This window comes from Plecotus auritus (assembly GCF_963455305.1).
Source record: "Plecotus auritus genome assembly, chromosome: 5".
Taxonomy (NCBI): domain Eukaryota; kingdom Metazoa; phylum Chordata; class Mammalia; order Chiroptera; family Vespertilionidae; genus Plecotus; species Plecotus auritus.
Window position 1 is genome coordinate 58,741,236 of NC_137776.1, and position 19,830 is coordinate 58,761,065.

The 19,830-nt window shown below is 38.4% G+C and overlaps 1 protein-coding gene across 2 annotated transcripts in view; it reads left to right on the plus strand.

Annotated features, from left to right (window-relative positions):
- PLA2R1 (phospholipase A2 receptor 1) overlaps nucleotides 1–18,784 on the plus strand; it is a gene marked incomplete at both ends in the record, with an annotated part of 124,325 nt that extends 105,541 nt beyond the window's left edge. The window contains 7 exons of one of the 2 annotated variants that reach the window (XM_080667889.1): nucleotides 2,957–3,195; nucleotides 10,647–10,815; nucleotides 12,488–12,628; nucleotides 13,692–13,808; nucleotides 15,290–15,466; nucleotides 16,219–16,251; nucleotides 16,378–18,784. In XM_080667889.1, coding sequence (XP_080524015.1) covers nucleotides 2,957–3,195; nucleotides 10,647–10,815; nucleotides 12,488–12,628; nucleotides 13,692–13,808; nucleotides 15,290–15,466; nucleotides 16,219–16,251; nucleotides 16,378–16,595 — 1,094 coding nt within the window. Of the gene's footprint in view, nucleotides 1–2,956; nucleotides 3,196–10,646; nucleotides 10,816–12,487; nucleotides 12,629–13,691; nucleotides 13,817–15,289; nucleotides 15,467–16,218; nucleotides 16,252–16,377 lie in introns of those variants that run through there. The other variant, XM_080667890.1, reaches the window with a different exon arrangement.
- Between the last annotated feature and the right edge of the window lie 1,046 nt (nucleotides 18,785–19,830).

Genomic DNA, 19,830 nt, shown 5'->3' on the forward strand with positions numbered 1-19,830 from the left:
TGACAACACCCAATGATTTGTGGTGTGAAGTAACAAAACCATACTACCACAAGTAGCCAATGTGGTCCATGAACAGTGTAAGTGCCCTGTAAGTGAGGACAACAACAATAGCTCATAGCTCATGCTTTCACTGAGGGCTAGGCTTCCCTGTACTATGCAGCCCTAGAAGGCCATGCTTTGTGTCTGGAGCTGTGTGGAACTCTGGGCAACCTAGTATATATGCTTACTTACAATAGGAATTATAGCTCTTACTGTTGCATACATGTGGACCCTTTAATGATGTTAAGTATTAACCCATCCTAGGAAAAGCAGCTCCAGGGAAGCCCTGTTTCCTGGTTTACCAGTATCACTTAATCACAATAGTGGTTGGGAACTGAAAGAAATACCAGATCAGTTACAGAAAGAGTATTATGAGAAGAGCAGAGTCTTGCAGGGAAAGAAATAATTCCAATGTGCCATGTCTTTGCATACTTATGATGTACCTGGCGCTGTGCCTTGGCTTTATATGCATTATGTCATAAAATCCTCATGATGAATCTAGGAAGTAGATAAAAGTCTCCCCAATTTTACAAATGAGGAACTTGAGGATTAGAAAAGATAAGTAACACACTCAAATACAATTATTTTATTCCACGACCTTGAGGTTGATCTCTTCTAGAAATGTACTCCTGACCACTTTCTCTCTTGGGGACGAACAATGTATATCTTCTTTTGGAGATAGTATAGAGTAGTGGTGGCAGAGAGAGTGGGCACTGGAACTCACACCGCTCTGGGTTCCTACCCTACCTCTGTAAATAAATGGTCAGTCAAGTTTCTTTTCTTCTCTGAGCCTTAACTTCAGCCTCTATAAAATAGAATAATAACTATTTCACAGATTCTCTGTATATATGGGGTTATATATGTTTAATAAATAATGACTCTTTTTATTGTTATTTCCAAACCATATTATTCAACTACTCAAATTCTTATAGTCTACAGTAATTACTCAAATTTTAATCTGCACGAAAGTGTAAAATGTCTGAATAAAAAGAGAGTCAAGGGCAAAATCAACACCCCCAATTTGGAACTTGGTGTCCAATGGATCTTTCTTTTTCACAGAAATGAGTGGCAAAATCATGTTGCTCAAAGTCACTTATGTTTCAAAACCTGATGGAATCAACTACATAAGGAGAAATTCATATAGGTGAAAATACAGATGTACAACTTAGTGGGGAACACAGTTAAATGGGTGCTTGGATCACATATACAAAAAAATTTTAGTTACTTTAATTTTACTAATTGTTAACATTTTAAACTAGATATTTGGTTTTATATAAATAACCTTACACTTCATACATAGGCTAGCAAACAGACTTCTAGTAAAAATAAACAATAGATGATAAAAGTGTGGTCCATCACAATTTACTTGGTTAATTTCACTTTGGTTTTACAACATGCATTGAGGTAACATTTCCAGGTAAAAGTTGAATTCCCACTTTGTCATTTTTATTTTGAAGATTGTGACAACAGGAGGAGAGGGGAGCAAGAAGCAATATTTATTGAGTGCCTACTATATCCCAGGTACCAGAGTAAGTGCTCTTTGTAGAGATCTCAATGAATTCTACCCACACCCCTCTAAGGAGGTCTTACTAACCTTACAGACTGTAAATGTGAGGTTTTGAGAGATTAACTAATTTCCCAAGGTTGCTTAGCCATGTAGGGTCAGGACTATGGTTGAGTCACAGGTCTTCTGACCTGTCCACACCTTACTATGCTCCTTTTCAAGCCCAAATGGAGTGAAACCAGTATAGAGAAAGAAATCCTAGCCACTTTGGATCAGACACTTAAGAAACCCTTACCTTGTTTTTGTATTTTAAGTTCTCAAAATGTAGCCTATCAAGTACATAACATAAGACTGAACAAAAAGGCGGGCTCGATCCCTAGTGTGGGGCATGCAGGAGGCAGCCGATGGATGGTTCTCTCTCGTCATTGATGTTTCTCTCTCTGTCTCTGAATCTCTCTTCCTTTCTGAAATCAATAAAAAATTTTTTAAAAAATAAATAAAATAAAATTAGCTCTTCCTAAAAAAGATCTCAGAAGTAGAAAGCAGAACCACTGACATTCAAAGAATCGAACTGTGACCTCCTGGTTCATAGGTAGATGCTCAACCACTGAGTCATGCCAGCTGGGCTGTATTTCCAAGTGTTAATTAATTGTTAAGCTTCTTTATACAATGTATGTATACATGTAAACATTAAACATGATAACGATCATACAGTCTGAAAAGTTTAATAAAGTGTTATATTTGAGAATGCTCACTTGTAAATTATGTCTGCAGTGAAGTATATGATGACATGGCATATGCCAATATTCTCTTGCAAGTATTAAGTTCTGCCAGAGCACATGTGTTAGGCCAAGGAGAGCCAGCAGAAGGAAACCTACCTGAGGTCACATGCATTCCACCAGCGTGGTCAGTTTGACAAAAGATGTTCAAAATGGGAAACCTTCTAGAAATGACATTTATTATATGTTTATATTTTTTAAAGACACTCATTCATTAAATGTCCTAAGTCAGTCGTCGGCAAACTCATTAGTCAACAGAGCCAAATATCAAGAGTACAACAATTGAAATTTCTTTTGAGAGCCAAATTTTTTAAAGTTAAACTTCTTCTAACGCCACTTCTTCAAAATAGACTCACCCAGGCCATGGTATTTTGTGGAAGAGCCACACTCAAGGGGCCAAAGAGCTGCATGTGGCTCGCGAGCCGCGGTTTGCCGACCACTGTCCTAAGTGTTTGAATTCTTTAGCATCACATGTGCTTTCAGGTAGTGTCCTCGGTTTGAAGTCGTCAATTCTGAGAAGAAAAGCGCTGCTATTAACAACAGCAGGGACCATTGTGGCAGCTTCCCATGCTAAGCTTTGCCTCCCCCTGCCTCCTCCAGATGCTACAAATGATTTTTGTTGTTCTTGTTCTAGATACTTCTGGACATGGTGTAAATACATCTGATATGTATCCAATCCCCAACACCTTAGACTATGGAAACAGAACTTACAAAATAATCAGTGCAAATATGACTTGGTACACAGCAATAAGAGCCTGCCTGCTGCATGGAGCAGAACTGGTCAGCATTACAGATCAGTTTCACCAGTCCTTCCTCACTGTTATCCTCAGCCGGCTAGGACATGCCCACTGGATTGGACTCTTCACTGCAGATGTAGGTGTCCTCAGATCCCTTGGACAATTCTCACCTCATTCCGTTTCACATCTACTTCCTCAGTAGGCTAGCCACTGAAATTAGCACAGAAAAAAAATTCCCCAGAAATAATAGTAAATGTAACATTTAGGTAATTAGCTTATTCAGTAACTAATGACCAACCTTATGAGCAGCCTATGACCACAATATATGGACACCTTCTTAGAGTAAATATTCACTTGCCTAGTTTCTGGAAATTAATGCCCTTCAAAGGCTCTATGAAATTTTCTGAGAAATTTCAAGATGCTTCCTCATGCACTGGAACACATCCTACACTCAAGCAACTTTATTTGGGTAATTTGTTGCATTTAAGAAATTCCCAAGAAAAACTAATCATGCTTCCTGTTTAGAAACTTGGTTATTAATAACTTCAGTATCCCTTGACATTTACCATGTAGGTTATTTTTCTCCTCTGGGAATGTAGTTTGGAGAGTAAGTTGTTTTGTTTTGTTTTTTAAGTTTTCTTTTTTCTTTAATAAAAATATCACACACTCAAATTAGTGAAAAGTAAATCAATTCTATCATGACCTCTAGTGCTACTCTCCAAAGTCAAACACTATTAACCATTTCTGGTGTGTCATTTAGAAATTTTCTGTATAGGCACATATATGTAAATGTAATGGATGAATATGTATATTGTTTTTTAAATACAAATGAGAACTTACTAGATAGGCTATCTTTATTTTATTTTTTTAAATTTCTTTATTGATTAAGGTATTACATATGTGTCCTTATTCCCCCATTACCCCCCACCTCCCATTCATGATCCCACCCCCCTGTTGTCTGTGTCCATTGATTAGGCTTATATGCTTGCATATAAGTCCTTTGGTAGATCTCTCCCCCTTACCTCCCCCCCTCTCCTACCTTCCCTGAGGTTTCACATTCTGATTGATGTTTCTCTGTCTCTGGATCTATTTTTGTTCATCAGCTTATGTTGTTCATTATATTCCACAAATGAGTGAGATCATGTGATATTTATCTTTCTCTGCCTGGCTTATTTCACTTAGCATAAGGCTCTCCATCTCCATCCATGTTGTTGCAAATGGTAAGAACTCCTTTTTTACCGCAGTGTAGTATTCCATTGTGTAGATGTACCACAGTTTTTTAATCCACTCATCTGCTGATGGGCACTTAGTCTGTTTCCAAACCTTAGCTATGGTGAATTGTGCTGCTATGAACATAGGGGTGCATATATCCTTTCTGATTGGTGTTTCTTGGGATATATTCCTAGAAGTGGGATCACTGGGTCAAATGGGAGTTCCATTTTTAGTTTTTTGAGGAAACTCCATACTATTCTCCACAGTGGCTGCACCAGTCTGCATTCCCACCAGCAGTGCACGGGGGTTCTTTTTTCTCCGCATCCTCACCAGCACTTCTGATTTGTTGACTTGTTGATAATAGCCATTCTGACAGGTGTGAGATGGTACCTCATTGTTGTTTTGATTTGCATCTCTCTGATGATTAGTGACTTTGAGCAGGTTTTCATATGTCTCTTTGCCTTCCTTCTGTCTTCTTTCGAAAAGTGTCTATTTAGATCAGTTGCCCATTTTTTGATTGGGTTATTTATCTTCTTTTTTTAAGCTGCATGAGTTCCCTGTAAATGTTGGAGATTAAACCCTTATCATTGATATCATTGGCAAATACGTTCTCCCATGCAGTGGGCTCTCTTGTTATTTTATTGATGGTCTCCTTTGCTGTGCAAAAGCTTTTTATTTTGATGTAGTCCCATTTGTATATTTTCTCTTTAGTTTCCATTGCCCTAGGAGCAGTATCAGTGAAGAAATTGCTTCGGCATATGTCAGAGATTATTCTGGCAGTGGATTCCTCTAGTATTTTTATGGTTTCTCGTCGTATGTTTAAGTCCTTGATCCATTATGAGTTTATTTTTGTGTATGGTGTAAGTTGGTGGTCTAGTTTCATTTTTTTTTGCATGTATCTGTCCAATTTTCCCAACACCATTTATTGAAGAGACTGTCTTGACACCATTGTATGTTTATGCCGCCTTTGTCAAATATTAATTGAGCATAGTGATTTGGGTCGATTTCTGGGTTCTCTATTCTATTCCATTGATCTATATGTCTGTTCTTGTGCCAGTACCAGGCAGTTTTGAGAACAGTGGCTTTGTAATACAGCTTAAAATCTGGTATTGAGATCCCACCTACATTGTTCTTCTTTCTCAGGATTGCTGTGGCTATTCAGGGGGTCTTTTTTTATTCCAGATGAATTTTTGGAGAGTTCTTTCTAGGTCTGTGAAACATGCCGTTGGTATTTTAATGGGGAGTGCATTGAATTTATAGATTGCTTTGGGTAGTATGGACATTTTAATGATGTTGATTCTCCCAATCCATGAACTTGGTATGTTCTTCCATCTGTTTACGTCTTCCTCTATCTCTTTTTTCAGTGTCCTGTAGTTTTCCGCGTATAGGTCTTTTACCTCCTTAGTTAAGTTTATTCCTAGGTATCTTAATTTTTTTTGTGCGATGGTAAATGGGATTGCTTTTATAGTCTCTCTTTCTGTAAGTTCACTATTGGTGTATAGAAAAGCCATAGATTTCTTGGCATTAATTTTGTATCCTGCTGCATTGCCGAATTCATTTATTAAGTCTATTAGTTTTTTGATGGAGTCTTTCAGGTGTTTTATGTACAATGTCATGTCATCTGCAAATAAGGACAGCTTTACTTCTTCTTTTCCAATTTGGATGCCTTTTATTTCTTCTTCTTGTCTAATTGCAATGGCTAATATTTCCAGTACTATGTCAAACAGGAGTGGTGAGAGTGGGCATCCCTGTCTTGTTCCTGTTCTTATGGGAAATGGTTTTAGTTTTTGCCCATTGAGTATGATGTTAGCTGTGGGTTTACCATATATAGCTTTTATTATGTTGAGGTATGATCCTTCTATTCCCACCTTGTTGAGAGTTTTTAATCAAGAAAGGGTGTTGGGCCCTGACCGGTTTGGCTCAGTGGATAGAGCATCGGTCTGCAAACTGAAAGGTCCCAGGTTCGATTCCAGTCAAGGGCATGTACCTTGGTTGCGGGCATATCCCCAGTAGGAGGTGTGCAGGAGGCAGCTGATCGATGTTTCTCTCTCATCGATGTTTCTAACTCTCTATCCCTCTCCAAAAAAATAAATAAAATATTTTTTTTTTAAAAAAAGGGGGTGTTGGATTTTGTCAAATGCTTTTTCTGCATCAATTGATATGACTATGTGATTTTTTTCTCTCAATTTGTTTATGGGATGTATCACATTTATTGATTTACGGATATTGTATCATCCTTGCATTCCTGGGATAAATCCTAGTTGGTCATGGTGTATGATCTTTCTGATGTACTGCTGGATCTGATTTGCTAGAATTTTGTTGAGGATTTTGGCATCTATGTTCATGAGGGATATTGTCCTGTAATTCTTTCATTGTGTTGTCTTTATCTGGTTTTGGTCTTAGCGTGATGCTGGCTTCATAGAAGGAGCTTGGAAGTGTTCCTTCTTGAATTTTTTGGAATAGTCTGAGGAGGATAGGTTTTAGTTCTTCCTTGAATGTTTGGTAAAACTCCCCTGTGAAGCCGTCTGGCCCCAGGCTTTTGTTTGCTGGGAGCTTTTTGATGACTGCTTCAATTTCTTCCATAGTTATTGGCCTATTGAGATGTTTAGATTCTTCCTGATTGAGATTTGGAAGGTTGTATTTTTCCAAGAATATGTCCATTTCCTCCAGGTTGACCAGTTTGTAGGAATAGAGTTGTTCGTAGTATTTTTTAACAATCCTTTGTATTTCGGTGGGGTCTGTTGTTATTTCACCTCTTTCATTTCTGATTTTGTTTATTTGGGTCCTCTCTCTTTGCTTCTTGGTGAGCCTGGCTAGAGGTTCATCAATCTTGTTTATCCTTTGAAAGAACCAGCTCTTGGTTTTGTTGATCTTTTGTATTGTTTTTTGGTCTCAATGTCATTTATCTCCACTCTGATCTTTATTATTTCCTTCCTTCTGCTTACACTGGGCTTTTCTTGTTGCTCTCTTTCTAACTCTTTGAGTTGTAGGGTTAGGTAATTTATTACCATTGTTTCTTGTTTTTTTGCAGTAGGCTTGTAAAGCTATGAACTTCCCTCTCAAGACTGCTTTCGCTGTGTCCCATAGATTTTGGATTGTTGTGTTTTCATTGTCATTTGTTGCCATGATGTTTTTTATTTCTTCCTTGATCTCTCTGTTAACCCAGTCATTGTTTAATAGCATGCTGTTTAGTCTCCATGTGTTTGATTTCTTTGGGTTGTTTTTATTGTAGTTGATTTCCAGTTTTATGCCTCTGTGGGCTGAGAAGATGCTTGATATGATTTCTATCTTCTTGAATTTGAAGAGACTTCGCCTATGTCCCAACATATGGTCTATCTTTGAAAATGACCCATGTGCACTTGAGAAGAATGTATATTCTGTGGCTTTGGGGTGAAATGTTCTGAAGATGTCAATTAATTCCATCTGGTCTAGTGAGTCATTTAGGATTGATGTTTCTTTGCTGATTTTTTGTTTATAGGATTTGTCCAATGGTGATAGTGGGGTATTAAAGTCTCCTACTCTGATTGTATTGCTGTCAATCTCTCCTTTGATATCTTCCAGGAGTTTTTTTATATATTTGGGTGCTCCTGTATTGGGTGCGTATATGTTTACCAGAGTTATTTCTTCTTGTTGGATTGCTCCCTTTAGTATTATGAATGTCCTTGCTTATCTCTTGTTATGTCCTTCACTTTGAGATCTAATTTGTCAGATATAAATATTGCTACCCCAGTTTTTTTTTCATTTCCATTCACCTGGAAAACCTTTTTCCATCCCTTCACCCTCAGTCTGTGTGCGTCTTTTTTTCTGAGGTGGGTTTCTTGTAGACAGCAGATATATGGGTCTTGTTTTCTTATCCAATCTGTTACCCTATGTCTTTTGATTGGAGCATTTAATCCATTTACATTTAAAGTTATTATTGATAGGTACTTATTTGTCGCCATTTTTATTCTTTACCCCTGTTTTCCTTCTTCGCTTCCTTTTTTTTTTTTTTTTTACAGCAGACCCTTAGCATTTCTTGCATTGCTGGTTTGGTGGTAATAAATTCCCTTAGTCCTTTTTATTCTGTGAAGCTCCTGATTTCACCTTCAATTTTGATTGATAGCCTTGCTGGATACAGTATTCTTGGATTCAGACCCTTCCTTTGCATGACTTTGTATATTTCATTCCATTTCCTTCTGGCCTGATGAGTTTCTGTTGAGAAATCAGTTGCTAGTCTGATGGGGGTTACTTTGTAGGTAATTTTCTGTCTCTCTCTGGCCGCTTTTAAGATTCTTACTTTGTCATTGGTGTTTGCTAATTTAATTATAATGTGCCTTGGCGTCGGTCTTTTGGGGTTCATTTTGCTTGGGACTCTGTGAGCTTCTTGAATTTGTGTGGGTTTTTTCTTTCCTATATCAGGGAAGTTTTCTGTCATTATTTCTTCAAACAGGTTTTCTATTCCTTGCTCAGTTTCCTCTCCTTCTGGCACCCCTATTATGTGGATGTTGTTTTGTTTCGTGTTGTCCCAAAGTTCCCTTAGGCTCTCCTCCTGCTTTTTAATTTTTTTTCTAGAAGCTGCTCTACTATGGTATTTTTTCCTACCTTGTTTTCTAGCTCACTGATGCAGTCCTCTGCTTCTTCTAGTCTATCTTGATGCTTTTTATTGAGTTCTTTACAGCAGCGATGTCATTTTTCATTTCTTCTTGGTTCTTCATTTCCTCTTGGTTCTTACTCATATTGTTGAATTTGTCTTTTATTCTTCTTAGCCACCTTATGACCATTTCTCTGAATTCTTTCTCTGGAAGGTTGCTTGCCTCCATTTCGTTTACTTCCTTTTCTGGTGATGCCTGCTTTTCTTTCATATGTGGGCTGTTTCTTTGTCTCCCCATGGTCTCTCTTCTCTGGGTGTCTGGTTATGTAGTTCTCTCTCTCCTTCTCCCAGGCAAAATCTGACCTTTCCGTAATGGAGTGTAGAGCTCCTCTGAATCCACGTGTTTGCGCCAATTGCGGACCGGTGCTCTGGGGTTCACAGCTGTTCGGTGGGTGCCGCAGTTGTAGATTTTCAGGCTTCCGATAAGCTCCACTTTCCCCTTCAAGATGGCGTGGTCTCCGTGTCCGATCTGGTGGCTCCGGGAAGGAACCCAGCAGCAGTGGGGGTGCCCGGTCAGGGGAGCCCCATCCAGCAGTCCCCCACCTTCTCCTGGGGTATAGCTGTCCCTTAACTCTCCAACAGACACACCCCGTGTGACCCTCAGCTGTTCTCTCTACTCCGGGACAAGGCTCAGGACACATCTATCTATTCCGCTGCCATTTTTTTTTTAGATATGCTATCTTTAAATTTGCTTTTTTATTTAATACTAGTAGCCCTGTGCACGAATCCATGAGTGAGTAGCTTGCTGCCACTTGCCTCAGCTGGCCACCTGCCCACCACCGCTGGTAGCTCTCCACTGCTCATAGCTCCCCATGCCCTCCTGTAGCTTTCCGCCCACTGCCCCACCCTCCTGTAGCTCTCCAACACTTGTAGATTGGTTGTGACATTACAGTGTAATGGATAATTAGCATATTCCTCTCTTGTTATATAGGATACCTTGTACAGCTTTTAGTGTCGGTACATAAAAATCTAACACATGTAAGAATATATCACACTTTATTAAACAATTCTCCTCTGAATGGATAGCTGGGTTCTTCCCAGTTTTCACAATAACAAACAATGCACAACAAATATCCTTTGCAGGTAGGATCAGTGCCCAGAAGTAAAGTTGCTAAGTACACTTTGAATTTTAACAAGTAATACCTGCAATTTACATGCCAACATTAGTGTATGATAACATCTAGTTTTTTTCACATCTTTTCCAACACTGGATATGTCAAAATTTTAATCCTTGCCAGTGAGATAGGTGAAAGAATTGTGTTTATGGTTATTGACTGTGTTTTCGTATTGCAGAATGTTTTAACTTATGTAGTCAATTTTTGCTTTATGGCCTCTGGATTTTCTATCAGAGTTGGAAAGATTTTTCCCACACTAAGAGTATAAAATATTTAGCCAAGTTTTATTTAGCACTTCTATATGTTCAATTTTATGTTTGAATCTTTGATCGATCTGAAATTTATTTTGGTGTAAAGAACAAGGTATTGATCCAACTTCACTCTGATTGCTTGCTAAGAAATTATGGCGGCAGGGAGCCAAAGATTCCCCAAAACTAAAGAAGACATCTCTTGCGGCAGATGTTCTTTTTTGTCAAGCCATATTCACAAGCCGTCCTAGACCCCCTGAAATAGACATCTAAGATGTGGAAATACAAATCTGTGTGTGGAGTGAGGGATGCCCAAACAGCATTGGGTGATGTCCAAACAACAGTCTTGGCAAGAAAATGATGGCTCCGTTTCCCTCCACAGAATGGTCTCAGTTTTGACTGGTCAGATGGCGCCAAATCCTCTTTCACTTTTTGGAAAGAGGATGAGTCATCTTTGCTGGGTGACTGTGTTTTTGCTGACACCTATGGGTGCTGGAGTAGCACAGCCTGTGAGACATTTCTGCAAGGAGCCATTTGTCATGTACCTACTGGTAGGTTCAATTCTATTCAACTAAAAACATATGTACTGTGTACCTACTGTATGCAAGGCAGTGTGCTAAGCAGGAGCTATGAGGAAGAGTAGTAAGGAGTGTCTGCCTCAAGAAGCCTTTGGTCTGGTAGGTGATGTACAGACAAATAACTGTTATACAAGGCAGGGCTACCAAACAATCTGAGAGGTAGCAAGTGTTGTGGGGGTTAGCAAGAACAAGATCACATCATATCCACTTGGAATATGAAGAAAGACTTCTTGAAGGACTTGACTGTGGAGATTTCCCTTGAAAAATGGGTGGGATGTAAATGAGGCAATGATGGGACATTTTGAGCAGAAAAGGTTGGGCAAAGACAGGGAAGGAAGAAAGGACTGAGCATGTATAGGGCAAAGCTGATATTGAGATTTTCCTACATCACAAATTATGGTTAATGGAGAGATATGAAATCAGCTAGAAATGTGGGTTAGGAGAATGGATGACCTTGAATGCCAGACTGAGGATTTATGTTTAGGTCAACAACGAATAGGATTCTAGAGTTATTGTGATAATAATTGCAATGATATTTATGTCTATATCACATATATATTTAAATGTTAAGATGATAATAACATCTCATTATACTTAAAGTTCACCTGGATGAAACAAATTCAGAACATTAAAATAGCTTCTTGAAGATCTCACAGATGTCCATCAACAGCCCCAGTAGTAGCAGATAAGTTTCCTTGCTTTCTGGTGTGATGTGTATCCCATAACACCAGACCCTTGTTCCCTTGATTGCTGCGGTGTACATAGAGTTCCTTAACACCAGTTGGTCTCTTTTTGAATTTCTCATTTAGTAAAAGTGCATTTACTTTTTACATTCTGGATATTATAAGTCAAATAGCATGCACATTATGTAACTTCAGATCAAAATAATTCAGGATAAAAGTCATATACTTTGGAAAAGCCAATTCTGCTTCTAAAACACCATAAGAGTTAGCCTTCCCTTTCAACAACACTGCATTTATTGAGTGCTTTAGAAGCATCAGGCACTATCTCATTTAAACTTTTCAAGCTGTAAGAAAGATGTTGATGTTAGATCTCTTTTGTAGACAAAGAAACCAAAGTATAGGGAGGTTACATATCAGGCCCACAGCCACCTACCTAGGTTCTCAGCGTGATGTGTCTGACTTTTGTGCTTGCCCTCTGAAGCAAAGTCCACCCCAAATTTCCCTGTCTTATGTTATGTTATGTGATATGATGTTATATGATACATGATTGAATGCATTATTTTCTCTAATAGGTTGATTAGCAGGTAAGGATTTGCTAAATCTATAATATTCAGCACTGCATATAATAAATTTTGTACATTGCCTTTGGAATTGCCTTTTGCAAATTTCATTCAGCTGCCAGTGAATCATATCCCTCACTGTGATACTAATGGTAAACATGAAAGTCAGCCACCTCACCCAGGGTAAGCCTCTATACCCTGTTATGTGTAGGTAAAGGTTATTTCTGCTAGAAATGCTATAAACCAGTCCTAGTTTTGTAATCATGTATATTAAACCATTCTTCGGACTATTACCATGAAAATCTCATTACATGTATTTATCTTGGTCTTTCATAGAATGTAATGCGATATTCATCTCAACTCAGTCACCACACTGAAATCATGACTGATTTTTGTTTATAGAAACAAGACCATTTGGACACCCAGAGCTGTGCTCTGAAACATCTATTCCCTGGATAAAATTCAAAAGTAATTGCTACAGTTTTTCTACAGTCCTAGACAGTATGAGTTTTGAAGCTGCTCATGAATTTTGCAGAAAGGAAGGTAATTCTTTTGTGATGGTAACATACTTTCAATGTGTTCCTTCTTTTTTAAAATTTATTTTTATTTTTGAGAGTATTACAGATGTCCCCCTGTTTCCCCCTTAGACCCCCTCCACCCAGCTCCCACCCCACCCCAGGCCCTCACCACACTATTGTCTGGGACCATGGGCTATGTCAATGTGTTCCTTCATGATATTTTAGTAAACAATCTAATTTTTTGTCTCATGATTTAGTGATTTTTAGCAACAATAAAAACACTGAAAAAATAAATAGTATTACATTTATTTGGAGGATGGCTAATATATGAAACTAAAGGCCTGGTGCATGAATTCATGCATGGGTGGGGTCCCTCAGCCCGGCCTGCGCCTTCTTGCAATCCGGGACCCCTCGGGGGATATCAGACATCCCTCTCGCAGTCCAGGGCTCTTGCAGTCCAGGGCCCCTTGCTCCTCACCACCTGTTTGCAGCGTAGTGGGAGAGGCTCCCACCACTGCCACTGTGCTCGCAAGCCATGAGCCCAGCTTCTGGCTGAGCAGCGTTCCCCCTGTGGGAGAGCACTGACCACCAGGGGGCAGCTCCTGCGTTGAGAGTCTGGCCCCTGGTGGTCAGTGCGCATCATAGCAAGTGGTTGAATGGCCTTAGCATATCATTAGCATATTATGCTTTGATTGGTTGAACAGCTAACCAGTAGACCAGACAGTTAGCATATTGGGCTTTTATTATATAGGATTAAATGTCCAGTATAAAACTTTAAAACTTAAGATGATGTCTCAGAATACTGTACTCACTCCCCCCAAAATGTTCTTTTTGAATGCTTTTGAATTACAGATTTTTTTATGTTCCCTAAAATTAATATTCTATGCTTTTACTTCTGAGATTAAAGCTTATATCTCTTAATAAATGTGGTTTTGCTTTAACATTTTTCACCAAAAATCAATTACATACACTGGAAATTTTCACTTTTCAAAGCCTGAGCTTTACAAATTATGGTATGGGAGACAATTTTAAAATTATATTTACATGTAAACACAAGTACTTGTTCATTTGCTATTTGTCTTTTACAGGATCTAATCTTTTGACAATCAAGGATGAGGCTGAAAATTCATTTCTCCTAGAAGAGCTTTCTGTTTTTGTTTCTTCTGTCCAGATGGTTTGGTTGAATGCTCAGTTTGATGATGACAGTAAGTAATTGGTGTAGAAAAGAGGAGAGAGCATAAATAAGCACAGGGTGGTCAAGGTTGGTGAAAATGGCCTCTACAAACCAGAAAACTCTCCTTGGATAGATTTGCTGTGAAAAATAGCACACGTGTTAAAGCCATTTCTTAAAAAAAAAAAAAAAAAAAAAAAAAAAAAAAAAAAAAAACATTGCTAACCCTTTTCTCTATCTATCCTTTCCTGTGAAATAACCCCAAATGAAAACAAACAAACAAGTTTATGTACATGAAGATGCTTGACTGGAACTTTATGTTCACAGACTGAGTCATAGACACCAAAACCATATTCATTTGAAAATACCCCAGGTTTCTGGGTGTTAAAAAGCACAATAGAGTGTGATGGTAACATTTGGTAAGCAATCTAATTTTTTGTCTGATGATTTAATAATTTTAGCAGTAATAAAAGCATTGAAAAAATAAATAGTATTAAACTTGTTTAATGTTTCAGTGATGAATTATGCTATTAGAATTATTTGCTGCCGAAACCGGTTTGGCTCAGTGGATAGAGCGTCGGCCTGCGGACTGAAGGGTCCCAGGTTCGATTCCGGTCAAGGGCATGTACCTTGGTTGCGGGCACATCCCCAGTGGGAGGTGTGCAGGGGGCAGCTGATCGATGTTTCTCTCTCATCGATGTTTCTAGCTCTCTATCCCTCTCCCTTCCTCTCTGTAAAAAATCAATAAAATATATTTTTTTAAAAAAAAGAATTATTTGCTACCTGTAACAACCAAAGTTTATATTCAAATGAGAGCATAGTGTTCTTTCCTTTATTTAAATGATGGTTGTTGAAAGTACATGTGAATACAATTATTTTAAGTGGTATGGACAGCTTAGATCCTATAAAACAAGTGGTGTACCAAAGTAGAGGGTGGGTCTACCCTGGCAAGCAGTATTATTTCAATCACTGACATTATTTAGAATTTCTAGCACATCGTGATAAAAAGCTGACTGAGTTTTAGTCAGTTTTATTGTTGATTTCAAATCCTTTTCGGACAATGCACCCCTTCATTTCCTACACATGGATGGACTCTCCCATGGCCCCACCCTTTGGTATACCACTGGCTTGCTATTTAAAGAAACTCACTATAAAATTCTTTTAGAAAGTGAGCCATTTTGTAATGACATAGATGTTAGGACTCCAAAAGATTTTTTTCTATGTTATTAGTTTAGTTTATTAAATGATTTCTTTAAGTTGCTTGTAATGATAAGAAATATTTCAAAATCCAAACTTATGTTAGCAAACATGAAATCCTCGGTGAACTAAATTGGAACTAAATTAAAATGAATTGGGAGTTGTTCACAAGGTGAGTTCATAACTGTACTTACTGAGTTAAAAGCACCAGATAAGGAGAGAATCTCATTAAATTTAGGGGCTGCTTTTTATGGTTCATTCCAGTCTTCGTAGGTTAGATAACCAACGGCCATTTTTAAATCGGCAATTTCTCCACAGATAAAACCATGAAGTGGTTTGATGGAACTCCCACAGACCAGTCAAACTGGGGCATTCGGAAGCCAGAGAAGGACCACATCAAACCTCATCTGTGTGTTGCCCTGAAGATCCCCGAAGGAGTGTGGCAGTTATCCCCATGTCACGAAAAAAAAGGATTTATATGTAAACTGGAGGCAGGTGGGTAAAGTCAGAGGGTGATTCTTCATTTTGATTCCACCCTATGTAATGTGGATCCACCTAGCATCTAAAGCTTTTAAAATCCAAATATTCAGGAAGTACTCGGATATATTTTACTCACATTTTTATTGCAAACAAAATGCACAGTGCTGAGACTGAATGGGAATTCTTTGGCTTAAAAAAGGCAGTGTATGTGTTTGTAAGCACTAACAATGATTACTGTAAATCAGGGTTCAGCAAACTTTTCCTGTAAAGGGCCAGATAGAACTATTTCAGGCTCTGGGGGCCATATGGTCTCTGTCTTGCTGCCACTGTAGCATGAAAACAGCCACACACAATGCAGAAATGAAATGTGGCTGAATTCCAATGAAACATCTATACTAATAAAAGCATAATATGCTAATTAGACTGGACAGCCAAATGACTTTCCAGACAAAGCCATGGTGGTGGAGGCAGAGGAAGAGGCAGTTAGGGGCGATCAGGCAGGCAGGCAGAGTGGTTAGGGGCAATCAGGCAGGCAGTCAGGCAAGTGGTTAGGAGCCAGTGGTCCAGGTTGTGAGAGGGTGCAGGCTGAGCTGAACACCTCTCCCCTGCACGAATTTTGTGCACCGGGCCTCTAGTTACTTATTAAAAACAGAAGCCCAGATTTAACCCATGGGCCATAGTTTGCTGAGCCCTGCTACAAATAATGACACCATTTTGCTGACTTAAAAGAAAAACTTCAGCTCATTTTCTTTTGTATTTATTTTTAGATATTCACGTGGCAAAGGAACATCCAGGAAAAGGTATGTTTGGAGCAGTAGAGAACATTTTGATTTTTCTTAGAAGTAATAAAATAGAAAGTAACTATGTGAGGGTGTCTATTGTACTTCATTGCCATTGAACTTTCCCTTTTTTTCATCTTCTTTCAGGACCAAGTCACAGCATCGTACCATTGGCAGTAGCGCTGACACTGATAGCAATTCTGGCCATTTCCACACTTGCCTTCTGCATAAACAAGCATAGCAGTGGTGCCTTCAGGAGGCTCGTGGAGTTTCGGAATCCTTACTATCCCACAACCAACTTCAGTGCAGTACATTTGGAAGAAAATATTCTCATTTCAGATCTTGAGAACAATGACCAACAGTAATGAAGCCAGAGAAAGCCACAGTCATGAGGACGAGCCTCGTCTGTATTTTTCTTTACAGACAAGATGCCATTATACTGTGAATTGTGTCGCTAAAAGTGATAATCTCAAAGTGAATTATAACCAAATTAGATGGGTGTTGATTTATTCATTTCCCGCAACTGTGATCTATTCTTTCAAAGGGAAATTACACAATGGTTATTATTCTGAAAACAAGAACTATTAAAAGAAACCCCCTCTCAAAAACTCTCAAACCAATGTTAATAACAGTTTTTGCATTACTGTGTTTCTACCAAATATTTTGGGGGGAATTTTAAAACTCAGCTATTTAGACATTTACCCACTTTCATTCCATGAAAAGAGAGGATGTAAAACTGTAAACTTATATGTGATAGGAAAAGGAAAAATCTTCTGTGAGGTTTCTTCTTTGTTTTTAATGCAATCTTTTTAATTCAATCAGTTTTAACAGCAGGGTTTGGAAAATACTGATTTCTAAGCTTAAAAGTGACAGGTTCTGGGCTCTAAACTAATATTTAGGGTGACTCATTTTTATTACTTCTGATTTCTCAAACTAAAGGAAAAGAAAATTTACTTTTCTTTAAATAGTAAAATCTTGGTTAGCAGCATGCTTTCACAAACAACCACACAATGTGGCCAAAATATTCCATTATTAAATGATGACTAAGTTTGATAGTTAAAAATATCTTAGAGATAAGCTTAAAAGAAATTTATTGAGATCTTAATCCTGTTAAAACTCACGGGTTTTATTAAAAACTAAAGGTATAAAATAATATTTAACACTCCTGACAACCAAAAAAATATAGAATGTAACTTGAATTTAAAGGGGAAAAAATGAAGATCTGAATTATAGTTCCATTAGAACCAGACTCAAAAATATGTTGAGCAGTATTAAATAAGTTATTCTCCAGCAGTAATCTAGACCCCTTTGCTATTTAAGGGAGTTTATTTGGAATGTTCTGTTTAGTAAACTGTGGTTCTGGGAAACCATCTCCATTGTGTTGAACTATTAAGTGCAGTGGGTAAATAATGATTAAAAGCATGCTACTGTCTGTAAATTTAAAATCACTGATTTTATCTTCCTTAATTAGCTTCTTATAAAGAAACATGACTTCACCATCAATATTTAAGGGTTTACTCAGTCCATAAATGTTTATTGAATTCCTATTAAGAACCAAGTGCCATTCTACAAAGGAGATACTGGGGTAAGCAGGTCCATGAGATCTCTGTTTTCAGGGCACTTCTTTTCTAATGAAGGAAAATGGGCAGTAAACCAGTATAGAAATGCAGGAGCAGAAAATATCAGTTGGTTATGAATATTAAGTAAGGTCCCATGATAGAGAAAAACTGGGGGTTATCAGGGTCTCCCTAGAGTGTGCATTTTAGTTATTACAACCAACTGCCTCAAAGCTGGTGGCCACTAGTCACAAGGTGGAGCTCCGGGAGAAGGTATGAGTACGTTCCTCAGTGGCAAACCATCAGCATTAGAAATACAGTCTGAAGAGCATGCCCTCAGAATGAAGTCTCCATCGCTTGAAACAGTAAATACAGCTTCCCAAAGCAGCTCTTTCCTGCTGTTGTGTGTGTAGTTTACACACTGGAACAATCAGCTTCCATAATTTTTGTAAGTTTTAAGACTTTATTTTTTTAAGGTATTATAGTATGTGACAGTTGTATATTTATGACTCAAAAGAATGATTGGCTTGAACTAACCAGGTAGTATAAAAGCCCAATGTAACAATCTATCAAGTGAAATTAGAGTTCTGTTCTGGTCTTTTCAGTGGACTTGGTAAAAAAAAAAAAAAAGCTAATCAATTATCCTTCCAGTCAAGCTATGTTGAAGTGGAATAATCACACATAACAATTTGACCAAGTATGTCATTCATAAACTGTTCTGCAGAAAGAAACTGTACTGCTTGTCAATGCTCTGTACTTTGATATTGAACCACATCTCCAGAGACTCTGTCCCCATGGACAGACCATGCAGTCCTTCACAATACTGCAAGTTCAGAAATAGAGAGTACCGAAGTAGTCTGTTTTATTCATATATGTGCACTTTAATAAACATTTTTCCATATCTATTTTTAATCTGAACTTGATTTCACAGCTATAGCCTGAAAAGAAAAAGTAGCAGAGTTACAAACACATTTATGCATAATTAATGTGCCCTCTCCGAAAAAAAAAAAAAAAATCAGTTATTTTCTATGACTCTAGATAATGGAAAATCTTGGATTTTTCTTGTTAAGTCCAATGGCTCTTCCCATCCCAGCAGTCTTCTTGCAGTTTAAATGTTTCTTCTATTGAAAGGTCCCCTCCCTATCAAGCATGGATTAGATGGTGTCTTTAGATAAAGGTCGTCTTTTGGAGTTTCCTTTCCCTCCTCGAAACGATGGATGGATATATGAGAACTTGGTGTGTCCTTGCGGTACTGGGGGGAGAACGTGATAACTGACTGTGGATGTATGTTACCTGGTGTCCACTGAAGGTAGTTGTTTGGCCCCACTCTTGAGAATTCTGCTGGAATCTGCCATGAAGTCTATAGTTGGTGCAACCTGTAGACTATTCTTTTTGATTTGGCCCCATCCCGCCTCTCTCTGGCACCACCTAATCCTGGGAGAATTGGTTGTGACTCCCATTCAATTCCCTACCTGGACATTGCAATTCTTGGCCAGAAGGCTACTTCATCCCTGCAGTAGTGAGACCCTGTCCAGCACCATCTGCTATTCTGTTAGTCAGGGGAGGCTACCTGCTGTAGCAAACAATCCCAAAGTCTTGGTGGTTTAACAAGCAAAGGTTCATTCCTCCTCCACACCGAAGTGAGCTTGTAGGGGGACTTGGTTTTATTCAGTTATTGGCAAGTCCCAGTTTTTCCCTACAGTCAGGCCTCCATCTCCTAAAGCCTTGGAGTCTTCCAGTGGGTCTCCTGCCTCTGAAGAAGTTAACTTGGATACGTGTTTGATTAATTATGTAGCTAAGTCTTCAAATTGAGGACACATACCCTGAAGGTGCATAAAGATTTCCAAGGGACAGAGGGGCATGGGTATTTTTAAGGAACTTCGTTTCCAGAATCTTTAACCTTCATACAGCCTTTCTTAGGATTGGTTGCATGAGAATACCCTGAGATTATGGTGTCATACTGATTTTTAGTTCCTACATCTCTTTACACAAATGCTTGTCTTTACCTTTAAAAAATGACATGGCTTTTACTCCAAATCTTACT